At 44.4% G+C, this 23,929-nt stretch overlaps 1 protein-coding gene across 3 annotated transcripts; it reads left to right on the top strand.

The window, feature by feature from the left end:
- Positions 1-14,310: 14,310 nt before the first annotated feature.
- Positions 14,311-23,399, top strand: LOC123060403 (ATP-dependent RNA helicase DEAH11, chloroplastic). Of its 3 annotated transcripts, none has more exons than XM_044483107.1 (3): positions 14,311-15,223; positions 15,633-18,392; positions 22,467-23,399. In XM_044483107.1, the coding sequence occupies exons 1-2, from the start codon at positions 14,405-14,407 to the stop codon at positions 18,285-18,287; spliced, it is 3,474 nt and encodes a 1,157-aa protein (XP_044339042.1). In that variant the 5' UTR covers positions 14,311-14,404; the 3' UTR covers positions 18,288-18,392; positions 22,467-23,399. The 3 variants fall into 3 exon arrangements, with proteins under 3 accessions (XP_044339042.1, XP_044339043.1, XP_044339041.1); XM_044483108.1 differs by lacking the exon at positions 22,467-23,399 and adding an exon at positions 19,039-19,272; XM_044483106.1 differs by lacking the exon at positions 22,467-23,399 and adding an exon at positions 19,033-19,266 and having other exon boundaries at positions 14,312-15,223.
- Positions 23,400-23,929: the final 530 nt, after the last annotated feature.

Raw genomic sequence — 23,929 nt, 5'->3', positions numbered from 1 at the left:
AGTTTTCGATAAGTAAGAGTGTCGAACCCAACGAGGAGCCAAAGGTAGAACAAATATTCCCTCAAGTTCTATCGACCACCGATACAACTCTACGCGCGCTTGATGTTCGATTTACCTAGAACAAGTATGAAACTAGAAGTACTATGTAGGTGTTGTTGGATAGGTTTGCAAGGTAATAAAGATTATGTGAATAAAAAGTAGGGGCTGTTTAGGTAAAGACACAACTAAGTTAGTTTTAGTAAAGAGCTTTTTGTTATGAGAAAGTTATTTGTCCCTAGGCAATCGATAACTAGACCGGTAATCATTATTGCAATTTTATATGAGGAGGCATAAGCTAACATACTTTCTCTACTTGGATCATATGCACTTATGATTGGAACTCTAGCAAGCATCCGCAACTACTAAAGATCATTAAGGTAAAACCCAACCATAGCATTAAAGCATCAAGTCCTCTTTATCCCATACGCAACAACCCCCTTACTCGGGTTTGTGTTTCAGTCACTCACGCAACCCACTATAAGCGAATCATGAAAGTATTGCAACACCCTACAGCGGGGATCCCTCACGCTTGCACGACACGGAGAGCACCATAGGATAGCACCAATAATAAAACATGCAACTCAAACCAATCACGATCATCAAATAACCATTAGGACAAAACGGATCTACTCAAACATCATAGGATAGCCATACATCATTGGGAAATAATATATAGCGTTGAGCACCATGTTTAAGTAGAGATTACAGCGGGTAAGAGAGAGGTTACACCGCTGCATAGAGGGGGGAAGAGTTGGTGATGATGGCGGTGAAGATTGCGGTGATGATGATGGCCACGACAGCGTTCCGGCGCCACCGGAAGAGAAGGGGAGAGGGGGCCCCTTCGTCTTCTTCTTCCTTGACCTCCTCCCTGGATGGGAGAAGGGTTTCCCCTCTGGTCCTTGGCCTCCATGGCGTGGGAGGAGTGAGAGCCCCTCCGAGATTGGATCTGTCTCTTTGTCTCTCTCTGTTTCTGCTTTCTTAGATTCTACCCTTTCACCATTTCTTATATTCCCGGAGATCCGTAACTCCGATTGGGCTGAAATTTTAACACGATCTCTATCCGGATATTAGCTTTCTTGCGGCGAAAGAAGGGCATCAACCGCCTTGCGGGGTGGCCACGAGGGTCAGGGGCGCGCCTGCCCCCCTAGGGCGCGCCCCCTGCCTCGTGGCCCCCTCAGGCATCGTCTCACGTGGATTTTTCTTCCCAAAAATCATATATATTCCAAAAAAATCTCCGTCAGTTTTTATCCCCTTTGGACTCCGTTTGATATGGATATTCTGCGAAACAAAAAAACATGCAACAAACAAGAACTGGCACTGGATCAATATGTTAGTCCCAAAAATAGTATAAAAAGTTGCCAAAAGTATATGGAAGTTGTAGAATATTGGCATGGAACAATAAAAAATTATAGATATGACGGAGACGTATCAGCATCCCCAAGCTTAATTCCTGCCCGTCCTCGAGTAGGTAAATGATAAAAAGATAATTTTTGATGTGGAATGCTACCTAGCATAATCTTGATCACATATCTAATCATGGCATGAATATTAAGATACGAGTGATTCAAAGCAATAGTCTATCATTTGACATAAAAACAATAATACTTCAAGCCTACTAATAAAGCAATCATGTCTTTTCAAAATAACATGGCCAAAGAAAGTTATCCCTACAAAATCATATAGTATGGATATACTCCATCTTCACCACACAAAATATTCACATCATGCACAACCCCGATGACAAGCCAAGCAATTGTTTCATACTTTTTGACGTTCTCAAACCTTTTCAACTTTCACGCAATACATGAGCGTGAGCCATGGACATAGCACTATATGGTGGTTTTGGAGAAGACAAAAAGGAGAATATAGTCTCACATCAACTAGGCGTATCAACGGGCTATGGAGATGCCCATCAATAAATATCAATGTGAGTGAGTAGGGATTGCCATGCAACGGATGCACTAAGAGCTATAAGTGTATGAAATCTCAGACTAAAAACTAAGTGGGTGTGCATCCAACTTGCTTGCTCATGAAGACCTCGGGCATTTGAGGAAGCCCATCATCGGAATATACAAGCCAAGTTCTATAATGAAAATTCCCACTAGTATATGAAAGTGATAACTCAAGAGACTCTCTATATGAAGAACATGGTGCTACTTTGAAGCACAAGTGTGGTAAAAGGATAGTAACATTGCCCCTTCTCTCTTTTTCTCTCATTTTGGGGGGGGGGGGGGGCTTCTCCTTTTTTTGGCCTTTCTCTTTTTTTCTTTTTCTTTTCTTTTTTTCCATCCGGAGTCTCATCCCGACTTGTGGGGGAATCATAGTCTCCATCATCCTTTCCTCACTGGGGCAATGCTCTAATAATGATGATCATCACACTTTTATTTACTTACAACTCGATATTACAACTCGATACTAGAACAAAGATATGACTCTATATGAATGCCTCCGGCGGTGTACCGGGATGTGCAATGATCTAGCGTAGCAATGACGTCAAAAACGGACAAGCCATGAAAACATCATGCTAGCTATCTTACGATCATGCAAAGCAATATGACAATGAATGCTCAAGTCATGTATATGATGATGATGGAAGTTGCATGGCAATATATCTCGGAATGGCTATGTAAATGCCATGATAGGTAGGTATGGTGGCTGTTTTGAGGAAGGTATATGGTGGGTTTAGGTACCGGCGAAAGTTGCCTGATACTAGAGAGGCTAGCAATGGTGGAAGGGTGAGAGTGTGTATAATCCATGGACTCAACATTAGTCATAAAGAACTAACATACTTATTTCAAAAATCTATTAGTCATCGAAACAAAGTACTACGCGCATGCTCCTAGGGGGGATAGATTGTTAGGAAAAGATCATCGCTCGTCCCCGACCGCCACTCATAAGGAATACAATAAATAAATAAATCATGCTCCGACTTTGTTACATAACAGTTCACCATACGTGCATGCTACGGGAATCACAAACTTCAACACAAGTATTTCTACAATCCACAACTACCCACTAGCATGACTCTAATATCACCATCTTTATATCGCAAAACTATTACAAGGAATCAAACATATCATATTCAGTGATCTACAAGTTTTATGTAGGATTTTTATGACTAACTATGTGAATGACCAATTCCTGTCATCTCTCTAAATAGATATGAGTGAAGCAAGAGAGTTTAATTCTTTCTACAAAAGATATGCTTGTGCGCTAACTAATATAAGTGAAGCACATGAAGCATTCTATAAAGCCATACTAAAAATATATAAGTGAAGTGCATAGAGCATTCTATAAATCAACCAAGGACTTCTCATACCAGCATGGTGCATAAAAGAAAAGTGAAAACTAAGTGCAAAAGATGCTCCAAGATTGCACATATCGCATGAACGAAACGAATCCGAAAACATACCGATACTTGTTGAAGAAAGAGGGGATGCCTTCCTGGGTATCCCCAAGCTTAGATGCTTGAGTCTCCTTGAATATTTACTTGGGGTGCCTCGGGCATCCCCAAGCTTGAGCTCTTGCCTCTCTTCCTTCTTCTCACATCGAGACCTTCTCAATCATCGAACACTTCATCCACACAAAACTTCAACAGAAAACTCGGTAAGATCCGTTAGTATAATAAAGCAAATCACTATTCTAAGTACTGTTGCAAACCAATTCATATTTTGTTTTTGCATTGTGTCTACTGTAATATAACTTTTTCATGGCTTAATCCACTGATATAAATTTGATAGTTTCATCAAAACAAGCAAACTATGTATCAAAAACAGAATCTGTCTAAAACAGAACAGTCTGTAATAATCTGAACATTCACCATACTTATGATACTTGAAAAATTCTGCCAAAATTATGAAAAATAAACAATTTCTATATAAAGACATTTCAAAAAGAATCAGAACCATTTGACGTTTCAGATAAAAATGTAAAATTGCGCACTACAGCCAAAGTTTCTGTCCTGCACCGTACAAACCATCAAGCAAATGTAAACATCCTAAAGGCAAACCTTGGCACATTATTTTTATAATACAATGGAATTGTACAAGGGGATAATTATTTTTGTTGAAAAGTTTCTGTAATCAAGATTCACAAAGTTGCCGTGAGCATGAACAAAGTTCAAGGAGCTCTCCCACTTCAACAATGCTTGTCTTTCTCACTTTCACTTTCCTTTTTGAAAAAGTTTTGGGTTCCCCTCTTTATTTTTTTGTTTTTAAACTATATAAAAGCACTCAACAGAAATAAATGACTCTCTAAAACTTCCGGGTTGTCTCCCTGGCAGCGCTTTCTTTAAAGCCATTAAGCTAGGCATATAGTGCTCAAGTAATGGATCCACCCAGATTCCAAGGTATATCAAAGCCAATTTTAATTAACAATGATTTGTAATTTAGTAGTGAGCACAAAGTAACATATATCATGCAACAACAAAGTCTAACTCTCTTCCTATGCATCGGCATGTCATAAAATAACAATTCATGCACATAAAGTAAAGGCCAATGCATAGTATAAACAGTTTCTTGCAATTTTATCATGTGGGAAACATAGAGAGGTGGAGATGTAGTTCCTCTCTCATAATAATTGCAAGTAGGAGCAGCAAGCACATGCATATTATTTCTATCAAAATCATCATGTGTAATAGTAAAACACAACCCATCAATGTAATCCTTAATAAGTGGAAACTTCTCCGATATAGTGTAGTCGGGAGAATTCAAAAAGATAATAGGTCTATCATGCATGGGTGCAATAGCAAAAATTTCATGTTTAACATAAGGAACTATAGCAAGTTCATCTCCATAAGCATAATTCATATTGGCATCTTGCCCACAAGCATAGCAAGCATCATCAAAAAGGGATATTTCAAAAGAATCAACGGGGTCATAGCAATTATCATAGCATTCATCCTTCGGTAAGCACGAAAGGAAATTAAACAATGTATGAGTTGAAGAGTTACTCTCATTAGAAGGTGGGCACGGGTGATCAATCCGCTCTTCCTCCTTTTGTTCTTCGCTCTCCTCCTCATCTTTTTCATCCAATGAGCTCACAGTTTCATCAACTTCTTCTTTCATAGATTCCTGCAAAATATTAGTCTCTTCTTGGACAGCGGAGACTTTCTCAATAAGTGCATTAATATCGGAATTGTATTCATAATTCTCGTAGCAAGATTTAAGGATAGCTAAATTTTCAGGTCTATAAACCGAATCATCAAAATCTTTAAACTCTTTAAACATAGATTCAATTTCATAAGCACCCATAAAAGCAACAAATTCTTCTGTTTGTTCCACATCATAGTAATCATATATACCATTAGCATAAGAAGCTAAGGTTTTATTATCATTAAATTCGCATAAAAGGGAAGGTGTGGAGCCTTCATCCTAGAGCAACAAGTATAATCATATCTCAAGCATAGTTGCCTAGCATACCAATTCAATATATGAATTTGATCCCATAATAGTTTCCCTTTTTGTGTCAAGCGATAATCCCTAAAGTATTTGCGTTGATCCAATGTTACTCCCATTACATAATTGAATGGGGTTTTCTCAGGATTATTAAAGTAGTACATAATATCTTTCACATAACCAGCATCGAGGGTTTTAGGAGGTTCCCCATCTCCATGAGCAGAAACTACACCTAATTTTTTTGGTATTTCGTGTTCCATATCCATATCTAAAGATAAGGACCAACTAAGAACAGCAAATAAAAATTACTTAGTGATAAAGCAAACAAGCACACATGAGAATATTCACCCCACGCTATTGCTCCCCGGCAACGGCGCCAGAAAAAGGTCTTGATAACCCACAAGTATAGGGGATCGCAACAGTTTTCGATAAGTAAGAGTGTCGAACCAACGAGGAGCTAAAGGTAGAATAAATATTCCCTCAAGTTCTATCGACCACCGATACAACTCTACGCACGCTTGATGTTCGCTTTACCTAGAACAAGTATGAAACTAGAAGTACTGTGTAGGTGTTGTTGGATAGGTTTGCAAGGTAATAAAGATTATGTAAATAAAAAGTAGGGGCTGTTTAGGTAAAGACACAACTAAGTTAGTTTTAGTAAAGAGCTTTTTGTTACGAGAAAGTTATTTGTCCCTAGGCAATCGATAACTAGACCGATAATCATTATTGCAATTTTATATGAGGAGGAGGCATAAGCTAACATACTTTCTCTACTTGGATCATATGCACTTATGATTGGAACTCTAGCAAGTATCCGCAACTACTAAAGATCATTAAGGTAAAACCCAACCATAGCATTAAAGCATCAAGTCCTCTTTATCTCATACGCAACAACCCCCTTACTCGGGTTTGTGTTTCAGTCACTCACGCAACCCACTATAAGCGAATCATGAACGTATTGCAACACCCTACAGCGGGGATCCCTCACGCTTGCGCGACACAGAGAGCACCATAGGACAGCACCAATATTAAAACATGCAACTCAAACCAATCACGATCATCAAATAACCATTAGGACAAAACGGATCTACTCAAACATCATAGGATAGCCATACATCATTGGGAAATAATATATAGCGTTGAACACCATGATAAGTAGAGATTATAGTGGGTAAGAGAGAGGTTATACCGCTGCATAGAGGGGGGAAGAGTTGGTGATGATGGCGGTGAAGTTGTTGGTGAAGATTGCGGTGATGATGATGGCCACGGCAGTGTTCCGGCGCCACCAGAAGAGAAGGTGAGAGGGGGCCCCTTCGTATTCTTCTTCCTTGACTTCCTCCCTAGATGGGAGAAGGGTTTCCCCTCTGGTCCTTGGCCTCCATGGCGTGGGAGGGGCGAGATCCCCTCCGAGATTGGATCTGTCTCTCTGTCTCTCTCTGTTTCTGCGTTCTCAGATTCTACCCTTTCACCATTTCTTATATTCCCGGAGATCCGTAACTCCGATTGGGCTAAAATTTTAACACGATCTCTATCTGGATATTAGCTTTCTTGCGGCGAAAGAAGGGCATCAACCGCCTTACGGGGTGGCCACGAGGGTCAGGGGGGCGCCTACCCCCCTCGGGCGCGCCCCCTGCCTCGTGGCCCCCTTAGGCATTGTCTCGCGTGGATTTTCTTCCCAAAAATCATATATATTCCAAAAAAATCTCCGTCAGTTTTTATCCCGTTTGGACTCCGTTTGATATGGATATTCTGCAAAACAAAAAACATGCAACAAACAGGAACTGACACTGGGCACTGGATCAATATGTTAGTCCCAAAAATAGTATAAAAAGTTGCCAAAAGTATATGGAAGTTGTAGAATATTGACATGGAACAATCAAAAATTATAGATACGACAGAGACGTATCAAATATTGCCGAATCAATAAACAACTAGTGACGGCAAGCAATATGTATATACCCACGCCCACAACTCCTTTGTGTTCTACTCGTGTATATAACATCTACGCATAGACCTGGCTCTGATGTCACTATTGGGGAACACAGTATTTCAATTTTTTCCTATGATCATGCAAGATCTATCTAGGAGATGCATAGCAACAAGAGGGGAGAGTGTGTCTACGTACCCTCGTAGACCGAAAGCGGAAGCGTTGAGTAACGCTGTTGATGTAGTCGAACGTCTTCGCGATCCAACCGATCAAGTTCCGAACGTACGACACCTCCGTGATCTGGTGACGTCCCTCGAACTCTAGATCTAGTTGAGGCCGAGGAAGAGTTTCGTCAGCACGACAACATGGTGACGGTGATGATGAAGTTACCGACGCAGGGCTTCGTCTAAGCACTACGACAATATGACCGATGTGGAAAACTGTGGAGGAGGGCACCGCACACGGCTAAGACAAATCTTGGAGTGCCTTTGGGGTGACCCCTGCCCACGTATATAAGGGAGGGGGGAAGAGGAGGCCGGCCTAGGAGGGGAGCGCCTATAGGGGGAGTCCAACTAGGATTCCCAATCCTAGTTGGAGTCCCCTTCCTTTTCCAAGAGGGGAGAGAGGGAAGGAGTAGGAGAGGGAGAAGGAAAGAGAGGGGGCGCCGCCCCCTTCCTACTCCAATTCGGACTTGCCATGGGGGGCACGCGGCCACCCTTGAGGCCCTTCTCTCATTTCCCGTATGGCCCATTAAGGCCCACTACTTCCCTCGGCGAATTCCCATAACTCTCTGGTACTCTGAAAAATACCCGAATCACTCGAAACCTTTCCGATGTCCGAATTGTAACACCCCGAATGTAACTTACCCAATATGTACTCCAACTCTTGCCATTTCCGACGTTAAGTTATTTTATTTTCTCGGGTTCGGGTTTTTGTCTCCGTGTGTTGTTATTGTTGTCATGCATCTCATTTCATGTCTTCATGTGCATTGCATTTGCATACGTGTTCATCTCATGCATTCGAGCATTTTCCCCGTTGTCCGTTTTGCATTCCGGCGCTTCATTCTCCTCCGGTGGTCAATTCTACCTTTCTTTCATGTGTGGGGATTAAACATTTCCGGATTGAACCGAGACTTGCCAAGCGGCCTTGGTTTACTACCGGTAGACCGCCTGTCAAGTTTCGTATCATTTGGACTTCGTTTGATACTCCAACGGTTAACCGAAGGACCGAAAAGGCCTCGTGTGTGTTGCAGCCCAACACCCCTCCAAGTTGGCCCAAAACCCACCAAAACCCTCTCCATTATCTAGAGCGTTCGATCACGATTGCATGGCTGAAAACCGCACCTCATTTGGACTCTCCTAACTCCCTCTATGCCTATATATAGAACCCCCCTCCTCAAATTCCGGTTCAAGCCACCCCTAACCCTAGATCCACTGCTCCTCGCCGCACTGGACACGTCCGGCCCGGCCGGACAGCGTCCGCCGCCGCCTCCGGCCAACCGGGGCGCGCCACGCGGCAAGCCCGCGCCCCACTTCCCCGCCGACAGCCGCGGCCCGCCGAAGCCCGCAGCCGGCCCGCGCGGCCCGCGCGGCCCCGCGGCCGCTCGAGTCCCCCGCGCCTGGAGCCCGACGCCGCCGCCTCGCTCCGGTGCCGCCGAGCCGCCGCGCCCGCCATCGACGCCCGACGCCGCCGCCTCGCTCCGACGCCGCCCCGCCGCGCCGCTCCCGCCGGCCGACGCCGCGGCTCCGTCCGCGCCTCCCTCCGCCGGCCGGATCCGGCGACCCGGTCCTCTCCGGCGTTCCCCATGCTCCGGCCGACTCCTCCTCCGGCGAACCCATCCGGCGAACCTCGGTTCACGCGCCGCCCCGATCCGGATCTGGGAGGTTGACTTTTCCCCCTCGAGATTTCACTAAGTCCCCGAAATTTCCTAGTTCATATGCTCCTGTTCATCGCATCGTAACTCCTCATCCGTAGCTCCGTTTTGGGCATATAGCATATCAAAATGTTCGCCTCAAAGAGTACATCATTTCATTCCATTGCGTCATTTCCATTTGAGTTCATCCTGATGCCCGAAATTCTGTTAGAAGAGTACTACTTGAGATAATTGTCAGATCTGCTACTCCATTTAGATATTTGTCATTTTTGCCATGATTATTGTGTGCATGATATGTCCCTGAGTTCTACATATCTTTTGTTAAGGGTTTTTCCATCTTTACAGAGGTGCAACCCATGTATTTTTGTGATGTGTGTGACTAGCACAAGCTTGCAAAGTGAGACATTTGGTAATGCTGATTTCAGGGACTTAGCATTTCCACTAAGTCCTTGACCTGTTTATCTCATATTGCCATATGTTCATGTTGTCTCTTAATGATCCGTGCCTCTTTTGAGAATGATCAGTAAGGTTGTTTTGTTAATCTTGTAGTGCTCTATCCATCCATGTCTTTGTTTGTAATTATGGAGCACCCTAGCTTGAGTCAATCGAGCTCTACTTTTGCTACTTCGTGAATCTGGGCAGATTCTCTACTTGTTAGCGATTTTGCCGAGGATGTTGTAGTTGATCCGTGCATGCTATGCTATTGTTCTTGCCATGTCTAGCTTGCATTTGTGTATTCTTGATGGATGTATGCTTAGTTTATCATGACATGCTCTGTAGTGAGTGCATCGAGTTCGTAAACATGCCTACTTGATATCTGTTCTCAGTATGCTCCAGTTTTCACTAAGTCTGAGAACTGATTATGTTTTTGCCATGTTCACATGCTTGCAATTGCATTTTCTGATCCCTTTTGGCTCAAGGTCACTAAGGGACTTTTGTTAAGCTCTTTGAGTAGCTCCATGCCATACTTTACTTTGCCATGTTCAGATCCTGTAGCATATAGTTTTGTTGCTCCGAAGAGTGCTATCTGATCTGAAATTCCAGACAAGTGTTAATTTCACCAAGTCTGAAATCCGTTTGTCATATGCATTTTTGCCATGCTTGTTTGAACCTGTTAATGGATGAATTGACCGTATCTCAGTGCTAGACTTTTGTTAAGCATCATGAATGCATCCCTGCCATGTATTTTGTTGCCATGTTTGGATGCTGTAGCATGTTCATCTCATTGCATTTAGATGGCTACTTGATGTAAATCGCAGAACGTGGTCATATTTGAATTGCTTGCCATTTCCAAACTGTAACTCTGATTCCGGCGTTCTTTATATTGTTTTCAAGCGATTTCATCTCATCTCTCCAGTGGCACACTTGGATTTCCAAGTTGAGGCCAGGTTCATGCATCCCTTGTCAAATCTTGCATATGCATCCCGCATCGCATCTCGCATAGCATACCATCATTGCATCATATTGTTTGAGCTTTGCACGTGGTTGATTGTGTTCCGTTTGCTTGTTTGTCTTGTTTGGGTAGAGCCAGGAGACGAGTTCGCTAACGAGGAGCCCGTTGAGTTTGCTTTCGAGGATCCAGTCAACTCTGACAACTTTACAGGCAAGATGATCATACCCTCGAAATCACTACTATCTTTGCTATGCTAGATTGCTCGCTCTTTTGCCATGCCAATGCTACGATGCCTACCACTTGCTTTCAAACCTCCCAAATTGCCATGTCAAACCTCTAACCCACCATGTCCTAGCAAACCGTTGTTTGGCTATGTTACCGCTTTGCTCAACCCCTCTTATAGAGTTGCTAGTTGCAGGTGAAGATTGGAGGCCGATCCTTGTTGGAACATTTATTTACTTGTTGGGATATCATTATATTGCCATGTTATCTTAATGCATCTATATACTTGGTAAAGGGTGGAAGGCTCGGCATCTCGCCTAGTGTTTTGTTCCACTCTTGCCGCCCTAGTTTCCGTCATATCGGTGTTATGTTCACGAATTTTGCGTTCCTTACGCGGTTGGGTTATAATGGGAACCCCTTGATAGTTCGCCTTGATTAAAGCTTTTCCAGCAATGCCCAACCTTGGTTTTACCATTTTCCACCTAGCCTCTTTTTCCCTTGGGTTTCCGGAGCCCGAGGGTCATCTTATTTTAAACCCGCCCCCCCGGGCCAGTGCTCCTCTGAGTGTTGGTCCGAACCAGGCAGCCTGCGGGGCCACCTCGGGGAAACTCGAGGGTTGGTTTTACTCGTAGCTTGACCTATCTGAGTGTGCCCTGAGAACGAGATATGTGCAGCTCCTATCGGGATTTGTCGGCACATTCGGGCGGTGTTGCTGGTTTTGTTTTAACCTGTCGAAGTGTCTTGAAGAACCGAGATACCGAGTCTGATCGGAACGTCTCGGGAGGAGGTCTATTCCTTCGTTGACCGTGAGAGCTTGTCATGGGCTAAGTTGGGACTCCCCTGCAGGGATTTGAACTTTCGAAAGTCGTGCCCGCGGTTATGGGCATATGGGAATTTGTTAATGTCCGGTTGTAGATAACTTGAACCTTAACTTAATTAAAATGAATCAACAGTGTGAGTTACCGTGATGGCTTCTTCTCGGCGGAGTCCGGGAAGTAGACACGGTGTTGGAGTAATGCTTGCGCAGGTTGTCCTCTAGTTTCTCTCTCGCGCTTTGCCTCCTCTTCTCGCTCTCTTTTGCGAACAGGATAGCCACCATATATGCTAGTCGCTTGCTGCAGCTCCACACATATTTATCTTGCCTTACCTATAAGTTTAAATAGTCTTGATCGCGAGGGTGCGAGATTGCTGAGTCCCTGTGGCTCACAGATTACTATTACACCAGATGCAGGGCCTGATGATTCCGCTCCAGATGACGCGCTTGAGCTCAAGTGGGAGTTCGACGAGGACTCTCAACGTTACTATGTTTCCTTTCCTGATGATCAGTAGTGGTGCCCAATTGGGAGTGATCGGGACCGTGTCGCATGTTGGGTATCTTTTATTTTGGCGTCGTAGTCGGGCCATGAGTGTTTGAATGATGTAATGTTATTTATGTACTTGATTGACGTGGCGAGTGTAAGCCAACTATGTTATCTCCCCTTTTATTATCTATATATTACATGGGATGTTGTGAAGATTGCCTAACTTGCGACATATGCCTTCAATGCGATTATGCCTCTAAGTCGTGCCTCGACACGTGGGAGATATAGTCGCATCGAGGGTGTTACACGAATATAGCCGTCCAATATATCGATCTTTACGTCTCGACCATTTCGAGACTCCTCGTCATGTCCGTGATCTCATCCGGAACTCCGAACAACCTTCGGTGCATCAAATCACATAACTCATAATACAAATCGTCATCGAACGTTAAGCGTGCGGACCCTACGGGTTTGAGAACTATGTAGACATAACCAAGACTCATCTCCGGTCAATAACCAATAGGGGAACCTGGATGCTCATATTGGCTCCTACATATTCTACGAAGATCTTTATAGGTCAAACCGCATAACAACATACGTTGTTCCCTTTGTCATCGGTATGTTACTTGCTCGAGATTCGATCGACGGTATCATCATACCTAGTTCAATCTCGTTACCGGCAAGTCTCTTTACTCGTTCCGTAATGCATCATCCCGTAACTAACTCATTAGTTACATTGTTTGCAAGGCTTATAGTGATGTTCATTACCGAGAGGGCCCAGAGATACCTCTCCGAAACACTGAGTGACAAATCCTGATCTCGATCTATGCCAACTCAACAAACACCATCAGAGACACTTGTAGAGCATCTTTATAATCATCCAGTTATGTTGTGACGTTTAATTGCACACAAGGTGTTCCTCCGGTATTCGGGAGTTGCATAATCTCATAGTCGTAGGAACATGTATAAGTCATGAAAAAGGCAATAGCAATAAACTAAACGATTATAGTGCTAAGCTAACGGATGGGTCTTGCCTATCACATCATTCTCTAATGATGTGATCCCGTTCATCAAATGACAACACATGTCCATTGCTAGGAAATTTAACCATCTTTGATTAACGAGTTAGTCAAGTAGAGGCATACTAGGGACACTTTATTTGTCTATGTATCCACACATGTACTAAATTTCCGGTTAATACAATTCTAGCATGAATAATAAACATTTATCATGATATAAGAAAATATAAATAACAACTTTATTATTGCCTCTAGAGCATATTTCCTTTAGTAGTCACTTGTTGAAATCTCTAGAAAGACAAATATTTAGGAAAACGCAGAGAGTATATACTTTTAAAACTTCCCATATACCTAAATAAATTTTCGCATAATATCTTTGCCATCTAGTAGTAAAATAGAAAAAAAAACTAGGATTCAAACTCAGGTCACTCATGTGGACGCTTGAGGTGCTAGCTAGTGCAGTGGGCAGGTGTATTTGGACAGAGAAGCGTTTATGTCATTTTCGTTCTCGACAAACGAGTTTCCAAAGCTGATGTGTCTTCTCTCTGTGCTTCAAGATCCGTGCGACACGTCTGATGGCAACGAGCAGGTTCGCCGGAAGGGACGAAAATTCTGACGTTCGCCGGATATGATTTCTATTTTTTTTCTTTTCCTTTTGAAGTATATATAAAATAATCTCAATGTACTCCCTCTCTTTCAGTTTACCGGACGTGCATGTACTCCTAGGTTATCAATTTGACCAACCTAATACAAGTTATATATTATAAAAAATATATCAATATAAACTTTTGATGTTCTATTTTCAAACGGTATAATTTTTGTGTTATATACATTATATTAAGATGATAAAATTTACAATCTAGATATACGCACAAGACTTGTAAACTGAAACGGAGATAGTAAGATCAATGACATAGGACTTGAATGTGCAATACTTATGATCTAGATGTGTTTTAGCATAACTGTATAGAATATTTTATTCCTTACACAACTTTTGTGCAACGACGTATAGTAGTACAACTGAGAAAATTTGCAGGAAAAGGAAAACGAGAAAGATTTATGGGAGCACGAAGCGGAGGAGACGAGGAGTAGTCGAGTTCGAACCAGAATCTCGCCCCGTCCCCTGGAAGAGCGACCGCACCGACTCCGGCGACCCAGGGCAGGGCTCCCCCCGCGACCTCGATTCTAACCATCGCCGAAACCCTCCAAAACCCTCGGAGCGCACGCCGACGCCATGCGTCCGTCTCAGGACCGCCGCCCCTTCCGCCCGCCGGACCGAGTCTCGCCGCCTCCCCACCTGCACCGCCAGCAGCGGCCCCGCCAGCCGCCCCCGCACGCGCGGCAGTTCGCGGTGATCCTCCTCCGCGCGGGCCCCAGCTCCTCCTCCCCGCCGGCCACGGAGGTCGACGCCCTCGTCGCGGGCCTCCAGTCGCCGCCCCCCGACAGCCTATCCGCCTGCTCCTCCGGCCGCCAGGCCGCCCAACTCCTCTTCCGCTCCCTCCCCACCGCCGCGGCCGCCGCGCGCGAGCTCTGGTCGCTCCGCCTCGACGGCCTCCACCTCCTCACCCCGCACCTCCCCGACGCCGCCCTCGCCTCCCACGCCTACCCCCTCGTCGCCTCCCTCTTCGCCTCCCACGCGTCCCGCCTCCTCGACTCCGGCCTCGTCTCCCGCTCCGCCGCCCGCTCCGCTGAGCTCGCGGTCTCCATCCAGTCTGTGAAACGCCGCCTGCGCGGTCACAATAACTTCCGCGACTTCGATCAGTTCAATCTCCAGAAGAGAACACTGGAGGCTGAGAAGGAATTGATAGATGCCAAAATTGCCGAGTACAAAGCAGCCATGAGTTCGATAAGGCGTGCCATGTTACATGGGACGGATGACGAGGAGGAAGTGGATGAGGAAGAAGGGGTGGATGTGTTTGGGATTGGGGAAGGAGAGGATGTGGACTTTGTGAGGTTGCACATGATGATGCTGCGTGAGTGCAGGAGGCTCAACGAGGGGCTACCAATCTACGCATACCGCAGAAAGATTCTCAATCACATTTTCAATAATCAGGTGACTTATCTGCAGTTCTATTTGTGATGGCATTGCAAATTTGCAATGCAGTGCGAGCCATTTGACAATTTATGATTATTCACAAAGTTAAAGAAAACGCTAGGCGTTTGTGCGTTTTGCCACCGCCTTGTGCTTTTCTGACTGTAGCGCACGCTTAATTAGCGTAATAAAGCGCCAGAAGTTTTTCTATAATGTAGGCACGCTTAAGCGCCTGCCTCGGTGTGCATTTTTAGCTATGGATTTGCATGCTTAGAATCAAGGAGAAAGAGCCGTGCCTGTGGAGCTTTGTCATGTGCATGTTATTATATTGCAGTGCACCATTTAGTTTCACTTGTTTATTTGAATTTGTCGGCCGTAACATGCTGATGCAAAAGTCAAGGTTTAATTATACGAGCTTTCTTCTCTACAGGTTATGATCTTAATTGGGGAAACTGGTTCTGGGAAAAGCACACAACTAGTTCAGTTTCTTGCTGACTCGGGTCTTTCTGGTAATGATTCAATTGTCTGTACGCAACCTCGGAAAATTGCTGCTTTATCATTGGCACACAGAGTAGATGAAGAAAGCAAGGGCTGCTATGCAGACAATTTTGTGTCGTCATGTTCAAGCTTTTGGAATGATCAAAATTTCAGTTCGAAGATTATATTTTGCACAGATAGTTGTCTTTTATATCACTGTATGAATGATGCGGACCTGAATGGCATTTCCTATATCATTGTTGATGAAGCTCATGAAAGAAGCTTGAACACCGATCTTCTCTTAGCTTTGATCAAAAAGAAGCTGCTTGATAGGTTGGATTTGCGACTCATTATAATGTCTGCCACTGCTGATGCTAATAGACTTGCTGAATACTTTTATGGCTGCCAAACATTCCATGTGAAAGGGAGAAATTTTCCTGTTGAAATTAAATATGTACCTGATGTATCAGTTGATGCTTCTTTCAATATTGTGCCAAACTCTTTGCGTGGTCCTTGTGCTGCTGCTTCTTATGTCAATGATGTTATAAGGCAGGTAAGCATCATCCACAAGAATGAAGAAGAGGGTGCCATCCTTGCTTTCTTGACATCCCAGCTAGAAGTTGAATGGGCCTGTGAAAATTTCACCGATGCAAGTGCGGTGGTACTTCCTATGCATGGAAAGCTTTCCCCTGTGGAACAGAGTCGTGTTTTCAAAAGCTATTCTGGAATGAGAAAAATTATCTTCTGCACCAATATAGCTGAAACATCACTTACTATAAAAGAAGTGAAGTATGTTGTTGATTCTGGACTGGTCAAGGACAGCAGATTTGTGCCTAGCAGTGGTCTTAATGTTCTGAAAGTCAATTGGATTTCCCAAAGTTCAGCTAATCAACGCGCTGGCCAGGCAGGTCGAACGGGAGTGGGGAAGTGTTATAGGCTTTACTCCGAAGCCGACTTCAGTATGATGGAACTGCATCAAGAACCTGAAATCCAAAAAGTTCATCTTGGCACTGCTGTTCTAAGAATACTTGCTTTGGGTGTTAAAGATGCACAGAATTTTGAGTTTGTTGATGCCCCAAATCCAGAAGTGATCAATATGGCTGTGAAGAACCTTGAACAGTTGGGTGCTGTCAAATGTAATTGTAATTGCTATGAGCTGACTGATACTGGACGCCACTTGGTCAAATTGGGAATTGAGCCAAGGCTTGGAAAAATTATGCTTGATTGCTTTGGTTTTGGTTTGAGGAAGGAAGGTGTAGTTTTAGCTGCTGTTATGGCAAATTCTAGCAGCATCTTTTGTAGAGTGGGCACTGATGAGGAGAAACACAAAGCTGACCTTCAGAAAGTCCGTTTGTGTCACCAAGATGGAGATCTGTTCACTCTACTCGCTGTTTATAAGAAATGGGAGGATGGGCATGAGAACAGGAATATGTGGTGTTGGCAGAACAGCATCAATGCCAAAACCATGAGGAGGTGCCAGGAAACTATATCAGAACTTGAAAATTGTCTAAAGCATGAGTTGAAAATTATAATCCCAAGTTATTGGTGTTGGAATCCTGAGGCTCCCAGCGAGCATGATAAGTTGCTAAAAAGAATTATCTTGTCATCTCTTGCAGGTAATCTTGCTATGTTTTTAGGACATGAAAGGTTTGGTTACCAGGTGATTTCAACAGATCAGATTGTGAACCTTCATCCCTCATGCTCATTGCTCAATTATGGTACCAAGCCAGATTGGGTGGTCTTTTCAGAAATCTTATCCGTCCCAAATCAATATCTGGTATGCGTAACTGCTGTTGATCATGATGCTTTGTATGCAATTCACCCAATGTCTTCCGTTCAGCAACTGGAGAAACATAAATTACAGATAAAGGTGATTAGTGGGCTTGGTAATAACTTGCTGGCAAAATTTGTTGGCAAATCTGGCCAAAATCAGCAGAAGATCATCTCACATCTCAAGGAAGATTGCAAGGATGACCGAGTAACTGTTGAAGTTAACTTTAACAATAACGAAGTCGTGTTATTTGCTACCGCACAGCACATGGAAAAGGTCTTTTGCATTGTTAACAATGCTATGGAATGTGAAGGTAAGTTGATGAGGAACGAGTGCCTTGAGAGAAGTTTATTTCCCGAGAGGTCAGGCAGCTCTCCTATTGCACTATTTGGCTCAGGTGCTGAGGTCAAACATTTAGAACTTGGGAAGAGATATCTGACAGTAGAGGTTCTACATCAAAATGCAAGTGACATCAATGACAAGGAGCTTATTAGCTTGGTGGATAGTCTTGTCTCCGGTATTGCTAATTTTCATAAATCCAGTGGAAATTTCAGGCTAGGCTCAGATGAAACTAAATGGGGGAAGATTACATTCCTCAAACCTGAAAATGCTGAAGATGCTGTGTCAAAATTGAACGGGGTAGAATTTCATGGTTCCTCTCTAAAAATAGTTCCTGTATGTTCTCCTGATAATCAAGGTTTACGATTTCCTTCAGTAAGAGCTAAATTATGTTGGCCACGTAAGGAAAGCAGGGGCCTTGCACTTGTAACATGTGCCAGTGGGGAAGCTCAATCTGTTGTAGATGACTGCTTTGCCTTAGGAATCGATGGAAGGTGAGAGGTCAAAGGTGCTACTAAAAGGGGGCAATGAGATAACAGCTTGAAACAATAGGAGAGAAGTGGTAGCTTCATGTCGGGGAGTGCTACTTCAATAACGTCAAAGGTATTAATAATGCTTGTAGCTATAACATACTGTTAAATAAATTATTAAAACAGGTGCAGCAGGCTAGTTATGAAGATCTTTTAATAAGACTTGCGTCAGCATACGAAGGTTATCAATTCTATTTGCCAGCATTCATGGACTTCCGTGGTAGAATCTACCGTTCAGGTGTATTGCATTTTCATGAGCGTGATTTGTCAAAAAGTTTATTACTCTTTTCTGCCGATCATCCTCAACCTCCAGCACAAAACCACCTGTCGGAAAAAAAGAATCTCAGTCAACACTTAGCATGTGCTGCAGCCTTTAAGTATCCAAAGTTCTCGAACTTAGATGATGCCCTTAAATGGTATAACGAACACCAGACTGAAATGTTTACTTCGGACGAAAGTTTCATTCAATTTGCTGCGCAAGCTAGTGATCCATTTTTTTTCATAGCCAAGATCCTTTCTCAGGATGAAGGAGTGAGTAATTATCATCAGGTTCCAGTGACCCAAGATGCGAGTGCGAGTGCATATCAAATTATGAGTTATCTCTTGCTTAACTTAGAAATGGGTAGGAGAACGAATCTTCTTCCATCTTAAGACGGTAAAATCCAAGATGTGTACATGTGCTTGCGGGATGAGCTTAATAAATTCTTTATCAGTTGTAGGGTTAGTATGAAGGAGGAGAACTGTGTATTTGTCGAAAGAATTCCATTGCATGTCTCGGAGCGGGAACTATATGATGCTTTTCGCAGCGCAACAACAAGGAGAATCCTTAATATCCGCCTGCTCAGGGTCAAGGAAGCCACTATAGCTAGCCCCTCTGTTTCTGTATGCGAAGAAGTGCTGATTAGAGAAATTTCTCCATTCATGCCAAACAAGAGTTTTCCTGGAAAAAGTTTCCGTGTTGAAGTGTTCCCTCCCGAGGAAAATGACTCGATGATGAGAGCAACTTTAACTTTTGATGGAAATCTTCATCGAGAAGCTGCAAGAGCACTGGACCATCTTGAAGGAAGTATTCTTCCTTGTTGTCAACCTTGGCAGATAATACAGTGCAAGCATGTATTTCATAGCACTATGTCCTGTTCAGTGCGTGTTTACAATGTTATCAGCCAGGAAGTTACTTCTCTGCTTGAGAGCTTCCGAAGCCAAAAAGGTGTGCCTGCATTCCTCATTCGCTAAATGCATTGATTTTTTTCACTGTTCTATTGGTTGAACCTCTCATTCCTCAGTTGCGGTTGCTTTCATATTCCTTTTTGTCTTTCTTTTTTCACTTAGTTTAGTTTTATATGAGGTAGCCAGACTTTGTGAGCCATCTTTTCCGGAAACTCATCTAGGACCCTCATCTCCCTAGGGAGCAACTTACTGCTACTGGTGTTGCAGTGTTTTCTTTTTTGTGAAACTTCAAGATTTTTCATGCCTTTAGTACCTTTCCTTATTTGACACTAGGATAGTGATGACTTCCCTGTTTGACCCTGGAAAAAACTTTTTTTCCCTATTTGGCACCAGATCTTATTTTCATGCCTTTCATGCCTTTCGTGGCACCGTCAGCCACCCCTAGTATATAAGGTCTAAGACCTGTCATTTTTTGTTGCATGGACGAAACTACTGCTGGCTGTACAATACTAGAAAGGAAGAAAAAAACAGGCCATCGCGTCCAAGTTGCTCTCTCCCTCCCACTCTTTGTCCACTGATCCATCCCCTTCAATTTCTCCCCCAATCCCCACCCAAGATGGACTGAAGCGGTCATTGGTACTGCTGGAAGCAGCCGCCCGTGCCCTACGGCGCAGTGCCTGCACAGCCTCTGCAACCGCCTCCTCTGCCTCTGCGTGCACACACGACCCTGCCCCTGCCCCTGTGTGTCCTTGTCCTTGCTGTCCTCCTCTGCCTCCAGCACGGTCGTCCGCCAGGTGTGCAAACTCATTGAGCGGGAGTGCCAGATCGACAAACAGGAGGTGCAGGTATCGCCGGTCGCGGTCCGTGGCCGTTGGCGGAGGCAGCGGTACTGGTGAAGAGAGGTGGAGGTCCAGGGTCTGGGGGTGGGTGGTGTTGCGTGGAACGGCAGCGCGCTGGTGGTGGTGGTGGTGGTGGTGGTGTGTGGGTGTGTGTGGGTGTGGGGGCGATGTCGAATGGCTGTCGGTGAGCTCATCTGTGTGGTCGGTCTACGGCGCTGCAGTGTCACAGCGCAGATGTAGGGGACAGCTAGGGCGTCAAGCACGGAGGTGTGCTGTTCCTGGAATGCCAGCTCCGGGTGCTGGTGGATACGCTGCCACGAATCCCAGCGTGTGCCTCCTCCAGCAGCTGTGCCGCCACCGTGACCATCGTTCTTGCCGGAAGCGCACGTGTGGGAGATGGAGGAATTAAGCTGCCACCTTATGGCACGCCTTTGTGCGGACGTTGCAGTCTGGTCGGGGCGTGTAGTCGTGTACTGCTATTAGTGGCCGGCATATAATGTTTGCGTGTACTACCTTTTTTTTAGGGGATGTGTGTTGTACTACCTAATGTGTGTCGAATGGCTGTCGGTGAGAGGGGGGGGAGGGGGGGTGTCAAATTGCTGTCGGTGAGCTCATCTGCGTGGTTGGTCTACGGCGCTGCAGTGCCACAGCGCGGATGTAGGGGACAGCTAGAGAGCGTCAAGCACGGAGGTGTGCTGTTCCTGGAATGCCAGCTCCGGGTGCTGGTTGATACGCTGCCACGAACCCCAGCGTGTGCCTCCTCCAGCAGCTGTGCCACCACCGTGACCATCGTTCTTGCCGGAAGCGCACGTGTGGGAGATGGAGGAGGAATTAAGCTTCCGCCTTATGGCGCACCTTTGTGCGCACGTTGCAGTCTGGTCGGGGCGTGTAGTCGTGTACTGCTACTAGTGGCCGCCTGGCTGGCATGTAATGTTTGTGTGTACTACCTTTTTTTAGGGGATGTGTGCGTGTACTACCTAATGTATGTATGTATCATCTGTCCATGTAACCATGAAAAAATCTAAAGGTCCTCCAAAATTCATCACAGTGCTTTAGTCAAAATTTTGGTCACATACTACATTAGAGGCAAAAGCGTCTTTTCAGGTGTTATTAACACCGTTAGTGGCCAAAATAGACGACAGTGTCATAAAAGGCATACAAGTTAGAGGCAGTGTGAAATAGGAAAGTATTTTCTTTCCTGGCCCAAATAGGGAAGCACATTTTAATGTAGTGCCAAATAAGGAATTTCCTCATTAGGTCCCTTAGCTTGAATTCCTTTTACCTGTCCTTTAAGAGTGACAGGATTGATTTTTCTTGTACCGTAATAGACAAGCTCAAAAGAAAGACTAATTATATAAAAACATGACCATTCTTCAAAGAATTTATATTAGCTAATAAAGAATCTATATTAGGGGCAAAGCCATTTTTCTCAATTACATTTTTTCTAAGTCTTCGCTTGCTCCAGGGAGAAAACCATTATGAGTTGTGGCTCATATAAATTTGAACCGGGGAACATGAGTAGTTATATAACTAATTGTCTATTTTATCTCAATATCTTCATGAGAAGCATAAAATCCAGTGGCAGCGCCAGTGACCATTCTTCAAAGAATATATATTAGCTAATAAAGAATCTATATTAGGGGCAAAGCCATTTTTCTCAATTACATTTTTTCTAAGTCTTCGCTTGCTCCAGGGAGAAAACCATTATGAGTTGTGGCTCATATAAATTTGAACCGGGGAACATGAGTAGTTATATAACTCATTGTCTATTTTATCTCAATATCTTCATGAGAGCATAAAATCCAGTGGCAGCGCCAGTGACAAAAAGGCTGTGGGTTCAAGTGCATTAATCTCTCTGAAATTTTCTACTTTTTTGCACACATCTGAATGAAACTAAGAAAAAGCTGTGGGGTCAGCTGATCCCTCAGCTAACATGTGAATCTCCACTGATAAAATCATAACATCATCTGTTTCCGAATATCAATGTAAATTTTGTACCGAATTAATGTGTGTGCTACTTCATTGATGTTTTCAAAACCAGCAAACTCATCAGGTTCCAACTTATGCACAAGAAGAATGTTTAGCACATAATTTTATACCAGCTGGCAAGTTCGAAGTCTTAATCAGTGTACTTTATGCAGGTGTGTCTTACAATTATGAGAAGACCGAGAATGGTATTTTCCGAGTAAAGCTCACTGCAAATGCCACAAAAACAATAGCAGATCTGAGAAGGCCGCTTGAGATTTTGATGAAAGGGAAAACCATAGACCACCCTGATCTGACATTAAGTGCAGTTCAGATGCTCTTATCCCGTGATGGTGTAGCACATTTGAAATCAATTGAACAAGAAACTGGTACTTACATTTTGTATGACAGGCAAAGTCTAAATATTAAAGTCTTTGGACACCACCCGGGCATGGGCAGCCCGGCCCGACGACCCGGCCCGAGCCCGGCCCGAAAAACCCGGGCCGGGCCGGGCCGGGCTTGACACTCGGGCCGGGCTCGGGCTTTGTTTTGCAGCCCGAAAGGTAGTTCGGGCCGGGCTCGGGCTTCTCTTTTTCTCTTTTTCGGGCCGGGCTTTCGGGCTTCGGGCCGGGCTTGCACGTACACGTACTAAAAAACACCGTTCGGGCCGGGCTTTCGGGCTTCGGGCTTGAGTTCGGGCCGGGCTCGGGCTTGAAATCAGGGAGTATTTCGGGCTTCGGGCCGGGCTCAGGCTTGAGAAATGAAGGTCGGGCTTTTACAAGCCCGGCCCAAAACCCGGCCCGGCCCGATGTTTGCCCAGGTTTGTGTCCAGCATCACATGGCTGAAGCTGAAGCTAAATTGGTCCATGCACTTCCACAGCTCCTTGAGAAGCGGCCTCTTGAAATTTGTCTTCGTGGGCATAACCTCCCTCCAGACTTGATGAAGAAAACAGTAGAAAATTTTGGAGTTGATCTGGAAGGATTCAAGACTGTGATGCCCTCGGTAAAGGTTGAGTTACATAAACACCGCCATATACTTAAAGTTTGGGGCAGTAGAGAGGATAAGCGAAGGGTGGAGGGGATGATCTCTGAGCTGATAACCTCAGTTAAACACAATGTCCCGGTTCACCTTCCGTCAGAGAATGTTGGAGGCAGTAAAGATGATAATCAAAGGGTGGCTGACAATGAGCTTTCAATGGATGCATGCGCTATTTGCTTGTGTGAGACGGAAGATCCTTTTAAGCTTGAATCGTGTGGGCACATATTTTGTCGGGCTTGCTTGGTGGATCAGTGTGAAGTTGCCACAAAATCGTATGATGGGTTCCCTGTTTGTTGCCTCAAAACTGGGTGCAAGAAGCCATTCCTCATTGTTGATCTGAAGCACCTCGTGTCAAATGAGAAGCTGGAGGACCTATTCAGTGCTTCCTTAAGGGCATTTGTTGCATCTAGGGCAGGAATATACCGTTTCTGCCCAACACCGGATTGCCGATCCATCTACCAGGTGGCAGCTCCAGATGCAGAGACCAAACCTTTTGTCTGTGGGGCTTGCTATGTGGAGATCTGCACCAAGTGCCATCTCGAGTATCATCCTTTCATATCCTGTGAGGCTTACAAAGAATACAAGGAAGACCCAGACGCA

Source organism: Triticum aestivum, chromosome 3A, assembly GCF_018294505.1.
Source record: "Triticum aestivum cultivar Chinese Spring chromosome 3A, IWGSC CS RefSeq v2.1, whole genome shotgun sequence".
Taxonomy (NCBI): domain Eukaryota; kingdom Viridiplantae; phylum Streptophyta; class Magnoliopsida; order Poales; family Poaceae; genus Triticum; species Triticum aestivum.
This window is presented reverse-complemented; position numbering and strand designations above follow the sequence as displayed.

Coding starts and splice junctions, on each gene's coding strand:
- LOC123060403 (XM_044483107.1), top strand. CDS start 14,405: ATGCGTCCGTCTCAGGACCGCCGCCCCTTCCGCCCGCCGGACCGAGTC. Junction 15,224..15,632: donor ATCACATTTTCAATAATCAG/GTGACTTATCTG, acceptor TCTTCTCTACAG/GTTATGATCTTAATTGGGGA.